Here is a 19,625-nt window from a genome sequence, read left to right as displayed (position 1 = left end):
GAAGCCGTCCGGGCCCGGTGTCTTGCCCACAGCCAGCTTCGCAATTGCCTCTCTCACCTCCTCGAGGCTGACGGCCTCGTCCAGGCTGTATCTTTCCACTATTAAAAGCCTAGGGAGGACAACATCTCCTAGCAGGGGCGCCTTTCTTTCCACCTGCTACGGGGGCCGCTTATCATACAATCGCGCATAATAGGTGGTGAAGCTGCGCAATTTCGCAAGGCGTTGTGGAGAGCACACCTGACTCGTCAACTATCTCGGGGATAACTCTACCTGCTAGCAGCTGGGTCGCCAACCAATGTAGTAATTTACCATTATTGTCCCCCCAACCGTACACCCGGGCTGCTGAGGCTCGCCATATGTACTTTGCTGTTTCAAGAACCAAGTGCCTGATCTCCTCTCTAACCAGGGTAAGTTGCCTTGTGACTGAGGCTTGAGTAGAGACAGCGAGTTGGCGTTAGAGTTGTAATGCCTTGGCCTCAAGGACAGACCCCTTGAGGTTACGTGTGCGCTCCGGCACACGCAGTAGATATTTGGCTTGCCCCCGGAGGGTGGCCTTGAAAGCCGCCCAAACCGTACCAGGTGATTCCACCGACCCTAACTTGTGATCAAAGTATTGAGAGAGGTGGTCTTTCACCGCCTGGGTATGCACCCTATCTTGGAGGTACCAGGCATTCAGACGCCAAGTCGGGCGCCGCATGGGGTCTGTGTCTCCCAGGCGGATTTGTACCAGTGCATGGTCTGAGACCCCGTGCGGCAGTATCTCTGCCCCAGTGACCCTGGAAACATCCAGTGCTGGCATGAAGATGAGGTCGATTCTGACGTGTGTGGTGCGTCGCCAACGTGCGAGTGTACTGCTGTTTTCTAGGATGCCATAACCGCCATACCTCACATGGGCCAAGGCTCTCGGTCCAACTCCTCAATCCCAATGCTCGATGGGAGCGACTGAAGGACACGGGACCAGAGATGTCCAACGTTGGGTTCAGAACGGAGTTAAAATCCCCACCCAGGAGGGTCAGCTCCGGCGGGAGCCCCGACAACACGTCTTGGAGAGCAGGCAAAAAGCGTTCAAATGCTCCAGGTGGGTCGTAGGCGCTCAGGATATTAATCGGTTGCCCCCGAAGCATAGCGGACACCGCAACATAGTGCCCTTGTGAGTCGGACTGAACAGTAGTAATCACCATGGGTCCGGAGGCACAGCCCGACAAGCCGCCACTCTTCAGCACACGGGCCCACGCTCGCCACACCCTTCGGGGCAGGCCCTGGACCCGCAGTCGACTTGGCCTGATCCTCCACCACTCGGTGCTCTTCTGCCGCTTACCGGACCACGGCCTCACTTAGCTCACAGGCGCCGGCCCAGGCCCAGCCGCGGCCCCAGTGTGCCTTGTCACTGGGCGGGCTTCTCCTGCCCAGCGCGCCTCTGATTACGGTCCCAGGCCCAACCACAACACAGTGCCCGGATGGCGGCTCCTTCCTCCACCCGCGGCCCCCCCGGACCCGACCTTGGGCGGCTCCTGTGCTGCTCCGCGGCGGCACTCACAGGGCTAGCGTCACACCACCAGGCTCACCCCTCATACTGGGACTTCCGGGGGTAATGTGGGATGCAGGATGGTGGGGCTTCCACGGGCGGATGACGGAGGGGTCCGGAGCACTCTGAGTGTGACCCCAATCTTGACGCCCAAAGCCACGCTCCCGCCCATGGCATTTTTAAGAAACATTCCAGTCACTGACATCTGTAAAGCAGCTACCTGGTCACACCGCGCACATTCACCAAACACTAAGATCTAGATATCCTAGTGAGAGATCAGCCCCAAGTGGGCCAAGCTGTTCTGTGTACGTTATTCCCGTGCTCTGCAACATTCTCCTGCTAGCCACTGCCTTAGAGGGGACACTGCTTTACAGTCTATTCATAGCATGTGTATCTACAGCTACACATGCCATGAATGGAAAATGTTACTTACCTGTAAGCATCTGTTTGTGGCATGTGGTACTGTAGATTAACATGCGCCACCCTCCTTCCCGGATTTCGTTGGTTGCTGGAGATAGCTTTACTCTTTTTCTACTATTCATATCTTTTCCATTGACATCTTTATGCTTTATTATACTCAGTCCTTCCTCACCTGCCTTGCGGGAAAACAGTCTAACTATGGAGTTGATCCCCATGTACGCTGCCAACTAAGGGAGGAGTTACTATAACTTGTGCCTCAAAAGGCTTCTTTGAACAAAAACGAGCAGTACATGCCCATGCCCAAGCCCAACACTAGACTGCAGGAGTATGCACAGCATGTGAATCTGCAGCACTACATGCCACAAACAGATGCTTACAGTGTAAGTATCATTTTCCTTTTGCATGTGAATGCTTTTAATAAAATTACCAAATTCCTTCTCTTTTGAACTCCAATATATTCTTCATTATGCTTATCCCTGTCTAGATCAGGTTTGAACATTGCCACTGTTAACGTTTACTTGTAAAGATACTTAGAACCCTGGTATTGGGAGATGCCCTGCTCATCCACCCCACTTCGGCTTGATACACTTCTTTATAGAACTCTCTGAATACTTCCAGAAGTGCCTCAGGAGTACTAATGAGCTGACCACTTTTATCTCTGATCTCAGATATTTCTCCGTAGGCTCTTTTGCCTAGTCCGGAGCACTAGCAATTGGCCTACAGTTTCACTATAATCCTAGCAATGCTTTTTACGAGTCATATATTTTTCCGTGGCTTTACCCTGGAAGATATTAGTTATAGCAGATTTAATTATGGCTAAGTTATGCAGCACTTGCTGTTACCCCTGCAGCTGTCGTCACCACCTATTGCATCCCTACAGCACAGAGTTTGCTACATTTATCTTCCAGAAACTGGGAGAGAGTTTTTTGCTGGTTAAGACAAAAACAGAGGCTCTCCACCCTTATTCCAGCCTTTAAGGTATTCCAGACACCCCCAGCTGAGGCATTACCCTTATTCCTCTCTAAATTCAGCAAATCCATTCTCTCATATGGGAAACAAAGTCTTTATTAGAAAGTAACCCCCATCAAACAACCATATCTTTAGGGCCATTTTACTACCCAGGGAGGAAATTTCAATCTCTATCATATTAAGATCCGATAGAAATTGTGGGTATGTTTCCTATGTGGAGCAGAAAAGGAAGTGTAGCCTGGATCTGGGACCTTGAGCTTTTGCCAAATATCCACCAGGCCATGATTCCGCTTCAAATGACTTTGGGCTTCCTACCCAGATACTGCCGATTTGCTAGGTCCCCTTGCTCACTCTGTTTATATTAAAATCCCCACAAACTATAACTGGTGTTGCCCATAGCACCATCCCTCCCACTCCAACTATTCAAGGCAATCAGACTAGGAGTCTGAATATGGCTCACATGCTCACCCTCCTTCCCAGCATTAATATAAACCACCACATATCCCTTTTCTCATCAAAAGATAGAAAAAAAATATAAGAAAGTTAACCATCCTAATGCGTGAGAAAGCTACCCTCCCCTAAATCAAGTTCAGATCTCTTATCGAGTGATCATAAACATTACTGTTTGCAAAGAAGCAAAAACGAGGAAGAAAAAAAAAAGATATACATTTTACAGAGCTTTAGCTTAAATTGACGTTAATGTCCGAAGTAAACAGTAAGTTGTGCAGGATATATCAGATAGGTCTCTGCGCCCTTTTCCTTACAGGGCTTTATGAGTTGTCTCACTCTCCACCGGTGTTCAAGAGTAGTGTGACAAAAATATGGCCTTGCGAAGAAGGAGCACCCTTCAGAGCTCTGCTTGGATTCTGGTGATGCCATCTCCAAGAATGGCAGTCTAAAAAAAAAAAATGCCAAAATACAATATAACTGCCCTAGGCCTAGGGGTACCATCTTTCTGTGATAGAGTGCATCGGTTTCCCCTCATGCTGAAAAAGCAAAATCACTGCTGCTCCATTCCCAATTCCAGGACTCCAACTCGGGTAAAGCTCCCTTGAATAATTTGAGCACAAAAGATCAAATGTCAGGGTGAAGCAGGCCCGCATTACCTGAGTGGCAGGGGGAGAGGGTGGAGAGAGGAGTGGAAGGGGAGGGAGGGTAGGTTAGCAGATAGTTGCATGAGCTAATGCATTGCGGGAGAACAATATAGGAGAAAGTTGAACCCCTACTGAAGGCCCCCTCCCCTGTCTGTGCAAGAGATATCTCGACACCCCCCACTGTTTCATTGTGTAAGCTTTAAGTCACCTGGGCTTAGGGCTCCAGCAGAAGGGTGCTAGGCTGTTGAGGCAGAAAGACCTCTGGGCATATCATTGATCTACTAGAGAGATTGAGGGAAGCTGCCTTCATCCGATTAGGAGGATCAAATTCTCCCTCTAAGCAACATGGGTCCATGTTGCTATCTGCCCCCCCCAAGTATCGGCATTTTTCAAAGTCCCAGGTGCATTAGAAAGAGTGTCCTCTTTATTGCACTATAAATCCAGAATTCCGGAGAGCTTTCTCGTACCCTGTTGCCATGAGGAGGTCTACTACGGAGGGTCAGGTCTGAGGAACAGGAGCTGCTGCAGCATTTGTCTTTACCCTGCAATCCAGACTCGCTGCCTTTCGGGAGCAACTTCCTTGTACTAGTGGCTCCTCCACCACCACCTTATTCTGTTTTTTTGCAGAGAGGTCCATGGAGGCCATACTCAACCATTTGATCTTGCCAACTGCTGATTCTTCTGTGGCATCCTCGATCCAAAATAGGTGTGTCTTATGAATGGCCAGACAGCAGGAGGGTAGGAGCACACGCTGAGGCCGCTCAAAACAAACAGAGCACACCAAAATGTGAGGTTGGTAGCCGCCTCTAACAAAGCAGAGCAGCATCTTCAGAGCCATTCTCCCCCCCTGGCTACAGCTGCAGTGGCCGCCACTCGTGGTGTCAAAGCACCACCTCACACTCCAGCTCTCAGAGAAAACTAGCCGGGATGGAGCAGAGCACCTGCTCTGCCTGCTCACATGATCTCCATCTTGCCCCTGCTAAACTCTACTTCTTGTGATTTTAATGAAGTCTCCCTTCAGACACCAACTAGCAGCCCTTTTCCTGTTATCACTACTGCTGCTAGAGTATCCTATGAGATTTATATCTTCTACTGTGATTCCACACACACTAGTCTACACAACTATTGCCATTATTGTTTTGCTACTGGTTATCAGTACAGTTGGTATGTATTAGCAGCAAACAATACCTTCCAGAGTTTAGCTTGATAATCCACTATTAGCCAGTCTACCCTTCTAGTCTAAAAGAAAATCTCCACAATGTGGTGAAAATGCAGCTCAAGCAGAATATTAGATCCCCTTCCTGTTTGTGGCATGTTCTGAACAGCAGCGATGTTGTAATCAAGGAGTCATATGAGGGCCATAAAACCATCACTTATTGTTAAGAGCTTTTCTCTTTTTTCTCATTCTGCCTTGAAGTTGTCTTAGAGAGATGCAAGCCTATGGCTTTTTCTTTTGTGCACTGTTGTGTGGATTTTCATTCTAGCCATCAACATCAAAAAACATTCATACATTTTACACTTTGTATTCCCTGCCTTGACAATCATCCCTTATGAATGCTAACATTGAAAAAATTCAAACTACTAAATCCCTAAAGAGAAGAAATTGATAACACTGAAGAGTGGTCTCTAATGTTAACTCTCATTCTTGAGACCAAATATGTTGTTTACATCATGTGCTTAGGTTAGTCCAATTTAATATGCTGAGAAGGCTGAAAGTGAACTAAATGCGCACATCATGGATGTGCATGCTGAAAAGGAGGATGAGTGAGCATACCATTAGCTACATTCTACATGTGTTTTGGATGAGGAGAGATACTTGAAATTATGTTGGGGAGATACTTGAAATTAATGTACCTTATGGAGTAGTGAATATGAGACTTTGACATTGCAGGTAAGGGAAATATCGTAAGCATTGTAATAGAACCTTAATAAAACGTTTTTGACACAGAAAGATATTAAAAAGGTTTACATTAATATCCTTGAGACCTTTGGAGTGCTCTTCTTCTGTTTTCTCACATCCACAGTTTATGAATAGGGTCTGATTTAGAGTTGGGTGGTCATGGTAAATCCTTTCATTTCTGGTGAAAGGGCTAAATTGTGAGGAGTATCTACCAGTTGAAGTTCTCCTAACTTAAGAATAGTATGGTGGAGAATATTCCTCCAGTGATTTTTCTCTTGATTCATCATTTCAGTAAGAAACCATACGTTTCTATTAACCCTGAACTCTTAAGTTGATCCTTTTTCAATACATTTGTTGTGAGTGCTGGCACGAATTCAGTTTACCTCTTTTGCTTTGTTGCTGTCTTCAAGTATTGAAATGATTTCCAGGATGAAAATGTCCTGGCTGGCTGAACATGCGTAGGTGTGAGATGCATGTGGTGTTTTGCATCTGAGATATTCTACGTGTGCTTCTTAGAAAATGTGTTCATATTTTTTTGCAGGAAGGAGAGAATAATGACAAGTTCTTCACGCACCCAAAGGATGGCCAGGCCCTGACTGCTTACCTCTTCGCACACAACCATCTTTTCTACCTGATGGAACTTAGCACTGGCTTGACACTCCTGCTTCTTTCACTCTGTGAAGCTCCAGCTGTGCCTCCCCTGCGGCTCGATATCTATGTAAGTATTTTCTGCAAGTTTTATGTGCACAAAGCACTAAATGACCCTTGACATGGAATAGCTTACTAACTTAATAAGAGCACCACTTACCCTGTGTGCTGAGAGTTTGGTCTACAAAGAACTGTATAATGAATTAGCTTGTGCTTTTGTACGTATGAGACACAGCTGAATAGGAGTGCCTCAGGGATCTCATCCAAGTTCAGCGATTGTTGGAACCCTTAACTGTCATGTTGAGACTTTCTCCTAATGACACCAGGCGCATGTGTTAAATCTTTCTCACAGGGCAGCCCATAATATTGTAGTGAGAGTGCAACTTGAAATTAATACAAGAAAGTAGCAAATTTGTTAGAGGGCGTGCATTATGATTCTGTAGTACTGAGGAGTATGACTCACTGCAGACTGTTTATCCTTCTGACAGTAAGTACAGAGTGTGTTCACCTTTGTGGTTGTGCAAGCATTTGAGTTCGTACTCATGGGAGTACTTGTTGTGATGTCTTTAAGTGTAGTAATACAGACATAGTAATTGCAAGAGGTCACCTTGATGTTAGTTTGCAGAACTCACATTGTTGTAGTATTGCAGAGAGCTTGGTTTGTTGTTGGTGGATGTTGAGTTCATAAGAATATTGTAATGGGGGTGGTTCAAATTGTTGTTGTCACAATGTTGAAACTGTGTGGTTGAAATAATCTCTGCTGTAAAGTGTATTGTTTGCAATTGTGGAATCAGTGGCGTAGCCAGGGGGACATAAAGCGTTATGCAAGTAAAGATGATGTCCCTAACTCCTAGAGGCCCATTCACAAGGTTAATTTACACGTGAGTAAATCCACACATGTAAATATACTGTTAATCTTTGTAGTTAGTTTATTACTTTTGGCTGTTCACCATCTCAGAGTGTAAATTTACTCTAAAATATAGACGTGCATATCTCCACCTCTTGAAACAGGGAGTGGAGACAAAGTTATGGGTGTAAAGTCACTATTTGTAATTTTTCACACATAGGTGGAGGTTTCTGTCACCAGGCGGAAATTATATAGCACTATTAACATTAATAAATAGAGTAAATTTAGTATGTTTACATTAATTAACTAATTATTTTATAAAGATTTTCTAAAAAGTTCCCACCTAAAGTGTTCATATCTCATGTATTAAAATTACTAAGTTATGTACAGAGTTAACTTAAGTGAGGTTAATTATTTTAAAAGTTTTATTTGTAATTAAAAAGTTATAGAAATATTTTAGAATGAAGTATTTTTATATATGATTTAACATTTAATCAGTGTGTGTGTGTGTGTGTGTGTGTATACATATATATATATATATATATATATATATATATATATATATATATATATATATATATTTATCAAGTTTCCACACACTGCTGCTTCAGTGCCTTACGCCTGCCTCACGGTGCCGGTGCCAGCAGCGGTAGCAGTCACCATCAATGAAAGTACAAAATCCAGATCCCCAATGTCATTTCCTGGGCAAAAAAGGTAGCAACACTCCAAATAGTCGCACCAGTGATTTATTGTGCTAACCGTGTTTTGGCTACAAGCCTTTGTGAAGTTAGATGAGTGCATTAATTCCCTTCAAAATATACCGGCAACATAACAACAATAGAAGAAATACTAACAGCATAATTTATTTAATTATTATGTTAAGCTACAAATAAATAAAATATGAGGTATCGTAAATTACCTATTAATGTATCATAGGCATCTCAAAATTGTAAACAAGCACACATTGTTCATAATCATACAATCATCATAAATATAGAAGAAATACTTCAGTTCACCAACGATGTAAAATTCATGTACATGCTGCGCTCTTAACACCCCAAATAATTCATTGAAATGGGATCTCCATAAAGGCAAATAACAAATGTGTGCAACCTCCAGCACATCCCTTCAAACAATAGCATCCAAATCAAGCAATTCAGTGAAATAGGATCCCCATAAGTGCACATAACCGATGCGTGTGACCTATAAGCAATTACACCAAATAATTTATATAATTCATGAGAGCCCATCCAGTGAAAATATCCTAAAACCATCAAAAAGATGAAAATATGAAAAAATTGTGAAATTATGGAGAAAAAAAAGAACAAGTGGCGGGAGCACATCTCATACTGCATATCATTTGGATAACATTTTCGTGACCCTACATCTAGAGGATAAGCGCTTTACACAACATCCAGATGTTGGGATCTCGGGAGAAAGAGGACCATATTGAAAATCACTGATTCACAGACTAATCCGGTTACTGGCAATTAAGTCAGACTTGTTCCTGCATTGCACAAACCATGTAAAGGCTAATGCCTAAGGCATCAAATCATGCTCAGTTTACAGACACAATCCCCCATTCCAAATAGAGTCTACCCAACCACTAAATCCAATAGGTATGGTAGTGCCCATAAAGGTTACCCTTAAAGTGACTCCAAAGGAAATAAACAAATACCCTGTTTAATTTAAAAACTGCAATAGAAGTCATTTAATTTATAGGTATCCCTCATACATATATCGCAATCTCCAATATGTGTTGCCATTTCCTCTTCACTGTTAAGGCCATTAAGTGTCTTTGTGCTCAGATCAATTATGTATCTAGATTCTAAGATACATAGACATTTCTCTCTGTCTCCTCCCTTGATATGTTTCATAACACAGTCAATGCCCAAAAATGTTAACTGCCCATCATCCCCATTGCACGCTGCATCAAAGTGTCTCGCCACTGGGTCGATGAGATCACGGTTTTTGATTGCCCTTTGATGTTCTAAAATCCTCTTTTTCAATGGGAATTTTCTACTGCCTATATATTTTAAGTCACATGGGCACTCTAGGACATACTACAAACTCTGTGGTGCACATTATGAATTTAGAAATGTGCTTCTTTCTGCCCTTGAGCATGGTGTACTCCTTCCGACTGCAGTTGTTCGTACAAGCTTCACACAAATTGCAAACAAAAAAGCCACCACGGTCACGGCCCCATGAAACTAATGCCATGTCCTCCTGATAACTATAAGACATGTTTATCCCTTAAGGAGCTGGGTCTGTTTTAAGTTATCGACGGTGCATTACCAATGATATCACCAATTACTGGGTCAGTTTTGATTAGACCCCAATTCGGCTTAAGGGTAGATTTCATCTGGTAAGACTTGCAGTTACAAGTTGTAATCACTCTAGGTGTAGGGCTGGAATTCCTATTTCTGTTCTGTAGATTGTCCTTGAAGAGTGTGCTCTCGTGTGATGTTGCACATCTTTTGTTTGGCTTGCATTAAGACATTATGGGAATACCCATGATCTTTAAACCTTCGGACCATGCAGGGATGTGGCATTCATATCGCCCAACACCCGGGACATATTGTTTGGGGTCAAGGGCAACAAGTTTTCATGTTTATCTTGTCCTTGGGACAAGTAGACCCAACATCCTGCAGCACAAACCCTTTGGCTGCCAGATTACAGAGAAGGGGACTACTCTGCAGTTGAGGTAATATGTGACCATATGTTAATGAAATTGTATTGCAAAACCTTCATTAGTAGGGTGTGCGCTGTAAATAAATGTTTTAAGTTCACACTCCACTATTGACAGTGGAGAGAAAAAAAAGTGTACACACGTTTGAAAAGGTTAACAATATGAGGCTAAGTATAATACTCACAGAATGCTGTCTGATTAGATGTAGAAGTTTGCAGAAGCTTGTAAGCAAGAGTGGTGATTATTTGCTTTCAAAATAAATTGTTAAAAAAAACATGCAAGTAGGAAAAAAATAAAAAACATTTTCACTACTATGAAATTTTTGGTGCTATTTCTTTGAAGCTTCATTTAGTAAAATGTGTTGATGCATGCTAGTACATCCAAAATAAATCCTATTGGAAAATCAGTGTAGCCATTTTCAACAAGATTATGGGAAGCATGAAAATAAACAAGCACTGGCAAAGCCAAGTGATCCAACATTTTTTGTGAGACTTTTGGTTTTGTCAATGTGTGTCTTGTTTTGACATGGCTTTTGTAATACTTTATTGTTGTGGGTGCTGCAAGGCCCTCACCATTGTAACAAACACTGGCAAAAAGAAAAAAATGTTCAAAAAGCACACATTACCACCAGTGGCATAAAAAAGGCCCTGAAGCCCCCCTCCAGGGGGGGCCCTCTGCACAACACCTGCCCTGAGTGAGACAGGATGACTGCTATCTCATATTAATTAGTTACTAGCAGTGGAGACTAAATTACAGAAAATAGTTTGCTTTTAAGCTTGTGAGTAGGGATCTTTAAGACTATATTACAGGGTGCTGTTATCTCACAGTTTGGAGCCCAAGAGACTGAAGTTCATGGTATTTATCAGTTTTCTTCTGTGAGCATTAAACTGATGCACCAGAAACTTTGGGGGAAGTACTCCGCTTAGTGTCCGATATTGTGGAAGACATGAGGCTGAAACACTAGAATGCTCAGCTGAATATCATTGTGCGACTGGGAGGGCTCGTACAGTATTGTCGAGTGTGGTACCATGAAATGGAAGTACTAGGAATGATTCTGCTTAGTCTGAGTCATGATGGAACCAATAGATTGAGGAACACACCACTTAACGTCATTAAAGTAGTCCTGATGTGGCTGAAGTACTGATGATCATCAAGATAGTGTTGATTAGTGTGGACCTCATGAGACTGAAAAAATGGAGGATCACTCAAATGATTGTCAATGAGTGGGTGATTAATGAGACTGAATTACTTTGGGCCATTGACATTAGTGTCGTCGAGTGCAGGACTCATGAGATTGATAAACTGGGGATTGTTCAGCTAGTGTGATTGACTGTGGAAATTTAGAAACTAACGTACTGGGTAGAGCTCTGCATAGTGTCAGTGTGTATTGTACTCTGACTAGAGAGCATTCAGTTTGGTTGACAGTAAATGTGGAGTGCATGAAACTGCAGCACTAGAGTGCTCATCCTCCTATTAGTGGGTGTGGCACCCTTGAGACTGGGAGAGTTGTAGCTTACTGTCAGTCATTGTGAGACCTAGATCAGTGAACTACTTGAAAGCACTCAGCCTAGCGTCAATGAGTGTGATACGTGAGACTTGAGATAATGGTGATCACTGAGCTTAGCGTCAGTGGCTGTGGGACTTGTGGCACTGCACTACTGGGAAGAACTCAGCCTGAATTTGTGAGTATGTGGCAGTAGCTGTGGAACTCGTGCCACTGCACTACTGGGTAGAACTCCTTTGTGAGTATGTGGCAGTAGCTGTGGAATTCGTGCCACTGCACTACTGGGTAGAACTCAGCCTGAATTTGTGAGTATGTGGCGTGTGAGTCTGAAGTACTAAGGTGCTTTCACTTTAGGGAGAGTGAGTGTGGGGAAAAATGACACTGAAGCGCTGGGTGTACTCTGCTTTATTGACTATCTCTGTGGTAACCACATGTGTGTAGGTAGTTATTTGGGTGTTTGAGATTAGAGTTACAATGTGGTGCATTCTTGCTGAGCTTCAGCATTACTACTCTGCATAATCCTGTTTGACAGCTCTGGCTGTCTTTGTCATCTGGTGGGTAGTAGTGTGCATCAAGTGTCTACCATTATAAGTGCATCACATTTCTGTTCCAATTACAGGTCCATGCTACACTTGAACTGTTTGCCCTGGTGGTGGTTGTCTTTGAACTGGGTATGAAAATGAGATGGCTTGGGTGTCGCACCTTTGTCAGGCACAAAAGAACAATGGTCAAGGTAAGTTCTGCTCTTGCCCTTGCTTACCCATTCACTGGTTAGCAAAATATATATCTGTGTCAAAGGGGAGCTCTTGCAGGTCATGGGTTGCATGCAGTTTTGTAAAATGTTAGTTCTAGCTTTAGTAGCTGCTCATAGTGCTGGTGTTTAGCACTGCCTCTGATGCCAGAAAAAGGCCTGATTTAGATACTGGCGGAGGGGTTACTTCGTCACAATGGTGATGGATATCCCATCCTCCAAAATCTAAATCCTATTGGATATAATGGGATTTAGATTACTGCTGATGGGATATCCGTCACCCTTGTGATGGAGTAAGCACTCCAGCCAATGCCTAAATCAGGCCTTAAGTTCTGTTACACAGGGATTAGTACTAATGAAGGATGTGTGATATTTATGCCCTGGACAATACATTTTTGCCCTTCCCATGTTTTGCAACACAGGCTTGTGTTCTGCTGGTGATGTTCGTTGAAGCGATTGTTGTGCTTGTGCGTCAGACCTCGCACGTTCGAGTGACACGTGCTTTGCGACCAATCTTCTTGGTGGACTGTCGATACAGTGGAGCGGTGCGAAGGTAAGAATAAAGTCACATTCACTGACAGTATTTTCAGTGAGTGATAAGTGAAAACTCATAGAAATTCAGGATTTTAGCAGGCAGGGTCGATTTAAAAATAAAAAAAAGAATTGTCTGTGTAAGAAGGTTAACATGAGGGGTAAATAATTGACTTGCATTGGCTGTAAATGGGGTTTAGGTGTTTTCCCGGAGGAAGTAAGTGCTCATAGAGTTTTTATTGAATGAAGCAGTCATGTTGTCGCTGTGTGCTTTTTTCAGGGACAATAATGCTGACTAGAAAAGAGATCTCTCTTATTAACTAGGAAATGACCTGCTCCTAGTACAGTCTCTAAACTGTCCTTCTTTAGAAGGGCACATTGCAAAATTGAAATACACTAGGTTTGTTGCTTTAGGGTCCTTTTCCAGACCAGATTGCGATTGTCTAGGTAACGTCGAAGTTGGAAGAATCCTCGAGCTCCTGCCTAGTCATATGTTTGTCGGATAAAATGATGATTTACTTTTTTGGAAACCTCTGAATTACCAGCAAAGATGCTCCACTTTGGTTGTCTTTCCAAGCCACTGATATAGCGCCATTGTTGGATGACAAACTCAGAAGGACAACTAAAAGGTTATTTTGCCATTTATTTATCTGGAGTACAGGTGGATGGGGATCTGACTAAAGGTATCTATGCGTCAGGATTCAGAGGTGTAGTGGCCTTCAAGGAATGAGACGAGTTCTTTCTCAGGTATATTAAGTGTGGGATTCTCATTTCAATAAGAATGCATCAAGTAGCACAGTGATTTTACAACATTATACATCATGCATTTATCAGCAGGGTATGTTTTATCTATTCTTGTAAGACCCAAGCAAAGATCCAAATTCAAATAATATAGGTTAGTTGACACCTATCACTTGGAAATATTTCCCATACCACGTGATTTTAGGGGAGGAGGGATTTGTGTTTCATCATATAATAAATAATCGAGAAGGAATTTGGGATGACACCGCCCTCAAACCTGTATTCCTTAGTTGGGTCTATCAGTTTTGCTTCACTTGGAGATTGAGCTGAACTTACTCAAACCTGTCTTCTAGCTGGACAGCTGTTTATAATGGATGGCTCATTGTCACACGTTTCACTTTTAGCATGTGTTGGTCACTTTTAAGGACATTGATTTGCTTCACATTGGCACTGAGCCCTGGCACTCATCTGTGTGTCTAAAGAACCAAAATATATTTGTTTTCACATCCATGACATGGACCCATCAAGTCTTTGTTATCATAAAGAAAGGTAAGACGTCTCATATTAACTCTAGGCTGTGATGTCACACATAGCACAAACCTTAATCCGAGAACACAAAGTCATTTTTCGTGGCATAGATTTCCTCTTCGGATCAATCACAGGTAGTAAAATGCAGCAAATTAATTTATCTTTTAAGAAGTTTAACTTGAAATGCTAACCAAATTTGCCTTGCCCTCAGACTTAAAGAAATGTGATACAAATATTATACACAAGGCATAAATCTGGTAATTATGCAGAGCTTTATTTCAAGCACATATAGCACAAAAGTACCCATTATCAATTGCAGAAACGTACAGTCTGGCCTTAGGTACAAAATGCACTTGACATTACTACAACACACATATATTCTCTCTGTACCTATTCTGTTCTGTATTTAGGAAGTTTTATTTCACATATATAGCTATCTGGATATGCAGAACATCCTAAACCCCTACTGGACTTAGTGTGTGTCATCCAGGAAGAAAGACTATGTTGGTCTACAGGAGATGCACCATTTCATGCAGGTGCTGTAAGAAGTCTGGTTTGGCTGTAGATCACACTGCATATGCGGTTGTTCTCTCACTGTAGACCTCAACCAAAAGGAGGAGGCATTTAGAGTATGAGGAAGCCAACGGTGTGTTAGACTCTGGTGTTGAACATTCTTCAGTGTTTTGAAGATGAAATGTAAATACTTATTGCAGTGTCGACCCATATTTTCCTAGATTAGCATTGTAGGAGGCTGGACTGGCTTGTGGTACTTTCCTACAAGCATTCCTACTGCATGTCACAGTCAGTCAGCTCAAATGTTGCTTAGGATAAAATCTGAGCAGTCAAAGAAGATCATATGTTAGTATGAATTAGGATTCTGATTGAGACCAGAGAAAGTCCTATCTGTATTTCCAGTAGAAAGTTGGCAAATTTGCAGATTTCAACTTTCATAAGGTCATGTTCAGATTAACTGAGGATCCACATACCTTGTCGGAGAGGGTCGTAATTCAGGTGTTTCTGCAGGTACTATCACATTTAGTAAAATATCTGAAACTTTCTTCTACACACGAAAGGGTCTGATTTGTATAAATGAAAGGCCTCTAAGAACTAACCTAGGAGCTCGCTGTGAATGCAGCTCTAACTGGATCTCTGAAAGAGCTATTGGAGTTCAGTGTCTGTGTAAGTGCTATCTGTGAGTTAATGAGAATCCATTAGAGGTAACTTGGGATATTCACAAATGTCAATGAATCGTCACAAGTGATGGACGCAATGATTATCTGTTCAATTTCATACAGTACCAAATCATGCCATCCCCTTTGGACACTTCTTGTCTCTACTGGCTAGATTTCTTCATTTGGCAGCTTTAAATCACAAAGAATGAGAGCAATGATATTTGGCCTTCTTGAAAGAGTTGAGAATGGTAGCAATGAGATAAACGACGTGTTACTGTTGGAACTAGTACCTACTTTTGTGAATGAATACATTATTTAAAGTTATCTAGTGTGCTAACCTTGACTATGTCTGACATATCTGCCTGTTGCAGGAACCTACGTCAGATCTTCCAGTCCCTCCCGCCATTCATCGATATCCTTCTTCTACTTCTGTTTTTCATGGTGATCTTTGCCATTCTAGGTGAGTTGAAAGCAGCTGCAACTGTGTTATTAGATTTCACAACACAGGCATTTCAGCAAATGTAACTATGATAGCAGATGCTTTACATCCCTTTGGCCTTTGGACCAGAATATTCTGCAATCATCAATCAGGGGAATTGATTTAATTACATGGGTATTGTGGTCCTGAAGAGACAAGTGCGTGTCACCAGGTCTCGCATTTTGTATATCGTTTGATGAGATATGACTTTTGAAGAATGACTGAAGTTACCAGAAAAAAACAGTTGGCGGATATTATACTTTAATCATTATTGGAGAATAATTCTAATCTTTTTTGCTTGTTACGCCTCTAGAGACTGAGACCAGCCTTATGCAAATCTGATTTGGCCCTGCCCCAAAAGGATCAGTCCAACCCAAACTGTTAGGCGGGGTTTTATCTAGAAGGTAACACAACTAACTTCAGACTGGTTTCCGATATTTTTGGCCTGTCAGTAAGAGGCAGCTTGAGTACAGTGCCACAGTGAAAATAGGAGTTAAACCTGGGAGTAGTAGTGAGTACAAATATAGGTGTGTAATTCAGGATGCTGGCACTGCCTTTGGTGCACACTTTGGTACAAAAAGTCTCACAACCTGTGCCCCTGAGTTTATAGAGGCTTGGAATTAAAATATCCACATCCCCTATGGCAATGCCGCAAGATCCTTCAAGTGCACGTGCGCGAGAACTAATACCTGCAAGTTAATGCACTGAGTTTTAGGTCAGTCAGACTGGGGCACAAGAGTACTATAAAATATAAAACGAGATTCCATAAAAACACACACATATTTATCTCTCGCAGTGGTATTTGTGATTGTACATTTACAGTGCAGCAAAATAAGTGACGCATTGCAGAATGAGTTGAGAGGCAGTGAGTAGCAGAGAATGTCAGGAAACAAGGCGATTCTGCAGCGGAGGTTAGCATGCAAGAACTGTGCACGTGGAACTGAGCAAAAGTAAATAGCTCACCTCTGGCTGTCTCCAGGTAAGCTGCAATCGTCTGGGGTAGGGCTAGAGCTATCCAAAAACTGAGATAGTCACAGCAAGCTCAGTAGGAAGCCTTTCTCTAATCTATTGGATGGGCTCCTATTTCACCGTGGGAAAGGAGTTAAGGGGGGTTGCACAGCTTGGCATTTACCAAATGTGTTCCTACACTACATCCTTCAGGATTGTCCTTTGTCCTCTTTCTAGACATCTCACTTCAGGGTCAGCCGAAGTGGTAAAGAGTTTGATAACAAAAGAGTCAGTAGAGAAAAAAGAGCTCCCTTCCGGATTCTTGTAGGCCTCTCCGGGGAGCAAAGTAGTTGTTTGGCTAGGCTAGTCAAAGGCAGATACATAATGCACAATGCTTTTGAAGGATAGACCGGTTAGAGTAACATGAGGTTACTAACAGCCAGAATGGCTTTAGCTCTGGTGGCGCTCAGTGCGACAGTCTTAGTTGGCGCCTAGCCCAAACCCCTTCAATACCATGCTCCATCGGTGCTCCTCAATTGTCCATAGCTCCGCTCTCTCCTGCATTTCATTTGGTTTATTGCACTACTCTTACCTGTGCAGGGTGTCAGAACACTTTACATCACATATGTTATACAGAGCCACCAATGAATCATAATATGTAAATCAGTCTATAGGGGATTTTACAAAAGACCATAATGATTACAAGGTTTAGGAGTCACATGTCTCTGATATTAGTAGGCAGTATATTTCAAGAGTGTTTGGTCTGGTGAAGCACAAACTCAGGTTTTAGATCGTACCACAGTTGTTGACTTAACTAATAAGAATGTATTTCCATCCAAATGAACCCCTTTTAGCGACATTAGGATATTAAGACTGTGGAAAATTACATAATGTTCTAACCTGTACCTTACAGTTTGCATGCAGCCCTTTGACAGTTAATACCTCAATGTGCTTTATTAGTATTGTAACTTATGAACTGTGAATAACAAAAGGATCTCTGTTACATAAGCTGTAACTTTCTGAGTGATCCACATAAATTACAGTTTCGTAATTTGCGTGGTACACTTTATTTTCAGAAGAGATATCAATCTCTGTGCTACCTTATTAGTGGTAACTGCCACTAGACAAAAATATGATCTCTGTCCAGCACGAACATTAATCATCAGAGTTATCTTGATATTTTTATTTTTGCCTAAACATTTCTGGGCACACAAGGAACTGTACAGAAGGTGATTTTGAGGTTGCAGCCTACCAGACAGCCCAGCTGTCTTGCTTGCTAAAGACATCTTGGGGACTTTCAGAAAGTTGAGCTAGGAATGTGTTCTGCCTGTTGATTACCATTGGTTTTGTGGTTTGTAACTCACATTTTCAGGCTTTCTATTTGAAGGCTTTATTTGCTTTAGGCCCTCTAGGTTCAGTTTGTTGCTCCCGTTGCCTAAACCATGTTTACTGGATTCTTCTACAAACTCCTGCTCTGTAAACAGACCTTTAAATCTTGTTCTTATCTTGTCACATTTGCTGTGTATTTGAAGACCAAGGTCAAATGCCAGCCGGTGTCTTCCGAGGGTGCTTGTTTACTTTTCTTTCTCTGACTTCAAAGGTAGAGGATTTGTGTGACAATCTTGCTGGATACTTGGGGTTTGAAAGACATTTTTACCAGCACACAACAACATTAAAAAAAACTGCATAAGCATTTCAGAATATATTAGGAACACAAATAAAGGAAATTTTTGTTATTTCTGAAATGTGTTGGAAACAAATATTTTAATGATTTTCATCTCTGCACTGTACAGTTTTATTACTAAAACTATATGTCTGTAAAAATGTAATGGTCATTTCGATTGAAAATCTGTTGTATCTAATGGTAGTGCGCTACCATACCATCCATACTCCACTCTATGCCACTCCACTTTATGCCAGACCACTCCAATGTTCACTCCAGTGTATGCCAGTGCGCTTGGCCACCTCACACTATGCCAATACACTTTTCGCCACTCTACACCACTGCACTGTTCGCCACTCCAGTTTAGGCCACACCAATCTACTCTTTACAGCTCCTCTCTATGCCACTGTACTCTACGCCTCTCTGCAACACAGCACTCTGTGTCACCGCAGTCTGTGCCAGTACACTCTATGCCAATGCACTTTACTCTGTAACACTCAACTCGATGCCCCTGCACTTTGTGCCAATCCATTGTACACCACGATAAATCAACTCTGCAGCACTACACTATAGGCCACTGAACGCTACACCACTTTGCTCAACGCCATTGTACTCCATGCAACTGCATTCTACCCTGCACCACTCAACACCAAAACACTCTGAAACAATCTACGCTATGCCACTGCACTCTATGCCAATTCACTCTACGTCGTTCTAATCCTTTCTGCGCCACTCCACGTCTCTTCACTCTGCTCTACTCTACTCTTAACCACTGCACTCCACGCCAGTGCACGCCACACAACTGCACTCTGCCACTACAGTCTATCACTGCACTCTACATCACTGTACTGTTCACCACTGCTCTCTATGCCACTCTACTCTACAGCACTCTAACCCACCACCTTCTGACACTCTGCTCTACAACATTGCACTCTCCGCCACTGAACTCTACACCACTCTATGCTACACTACTCCACTCTACACTACTGTGCTTTATGCCACTGCGCTCAAAGGCACTATACTCTACGCTGTGCTGCTCTGCACCACTCTATGCCACTCAACTCTACTCCTCAGCACTGCCCTCTGTATCGCTCAACTCAATCCTGCCCCACTCTCCTCTGTGCCAATCTACTCTGCACCACTCCCTCCAGTCTGCACTACTCCACTCTGCACCACTCGACTCTGCACCACTGCACTCTACTATGCACTACTCTAAT

General features: G+C 42.7%; 1 protein-coding gene across 1 annotated transcript in view; it reads left to right on the top strand.

Moving 5' to 3' along the window:
• Window positions 1-19,625, top strand: part of TPCN1 (two pore segment channel 1) — a 297,893-nt gene that overhangs the window by 84,159 nt on the left and 194,109 nt on the right. Inside the window, exons 4-7 of the mRNA XM_069214538.1 lie at window positions 6,450-6,626; window positions 12,216-12,329; window positions 12,770-12,900; window positions 15,691-15,779. Coding sequence (XP_069070639.1) covers window positions 6,450-6,626; window positions 12,216-12,329; window positions 12,770-12,900; window positions 15,691-15,779 — 511 coding nt within the window. The remainder of the gene's footprint in view (window positions 1-6,449; window positions 6,627-12,215; window positions 12,330-12,769; window positions 12,901-15,690; window positions 15,780-19,625) is intronic.

The sequence above is a fragment of the Pleurodeles waltl genome, chromosome 11 (genome assembly GCF_031143425.1).
Source record: "Pleurodeles waltl isolate 20211129_DDA chromosome 11, aPleWal1.hap1.20221129, whole genome shotgun sequence".
Taxonomy (NCBI): Eukaryota; Metazoa; Chordata; class Amphibia; order Caudata; family Salamandridae; genus Pleurodeles; species Pleurodeles waltl.
The sequence above is the reverse complement of the archived record's forward strand: the minus strand, read 5'-3'. Positions and strand labels throughout refer to the sequence as shown.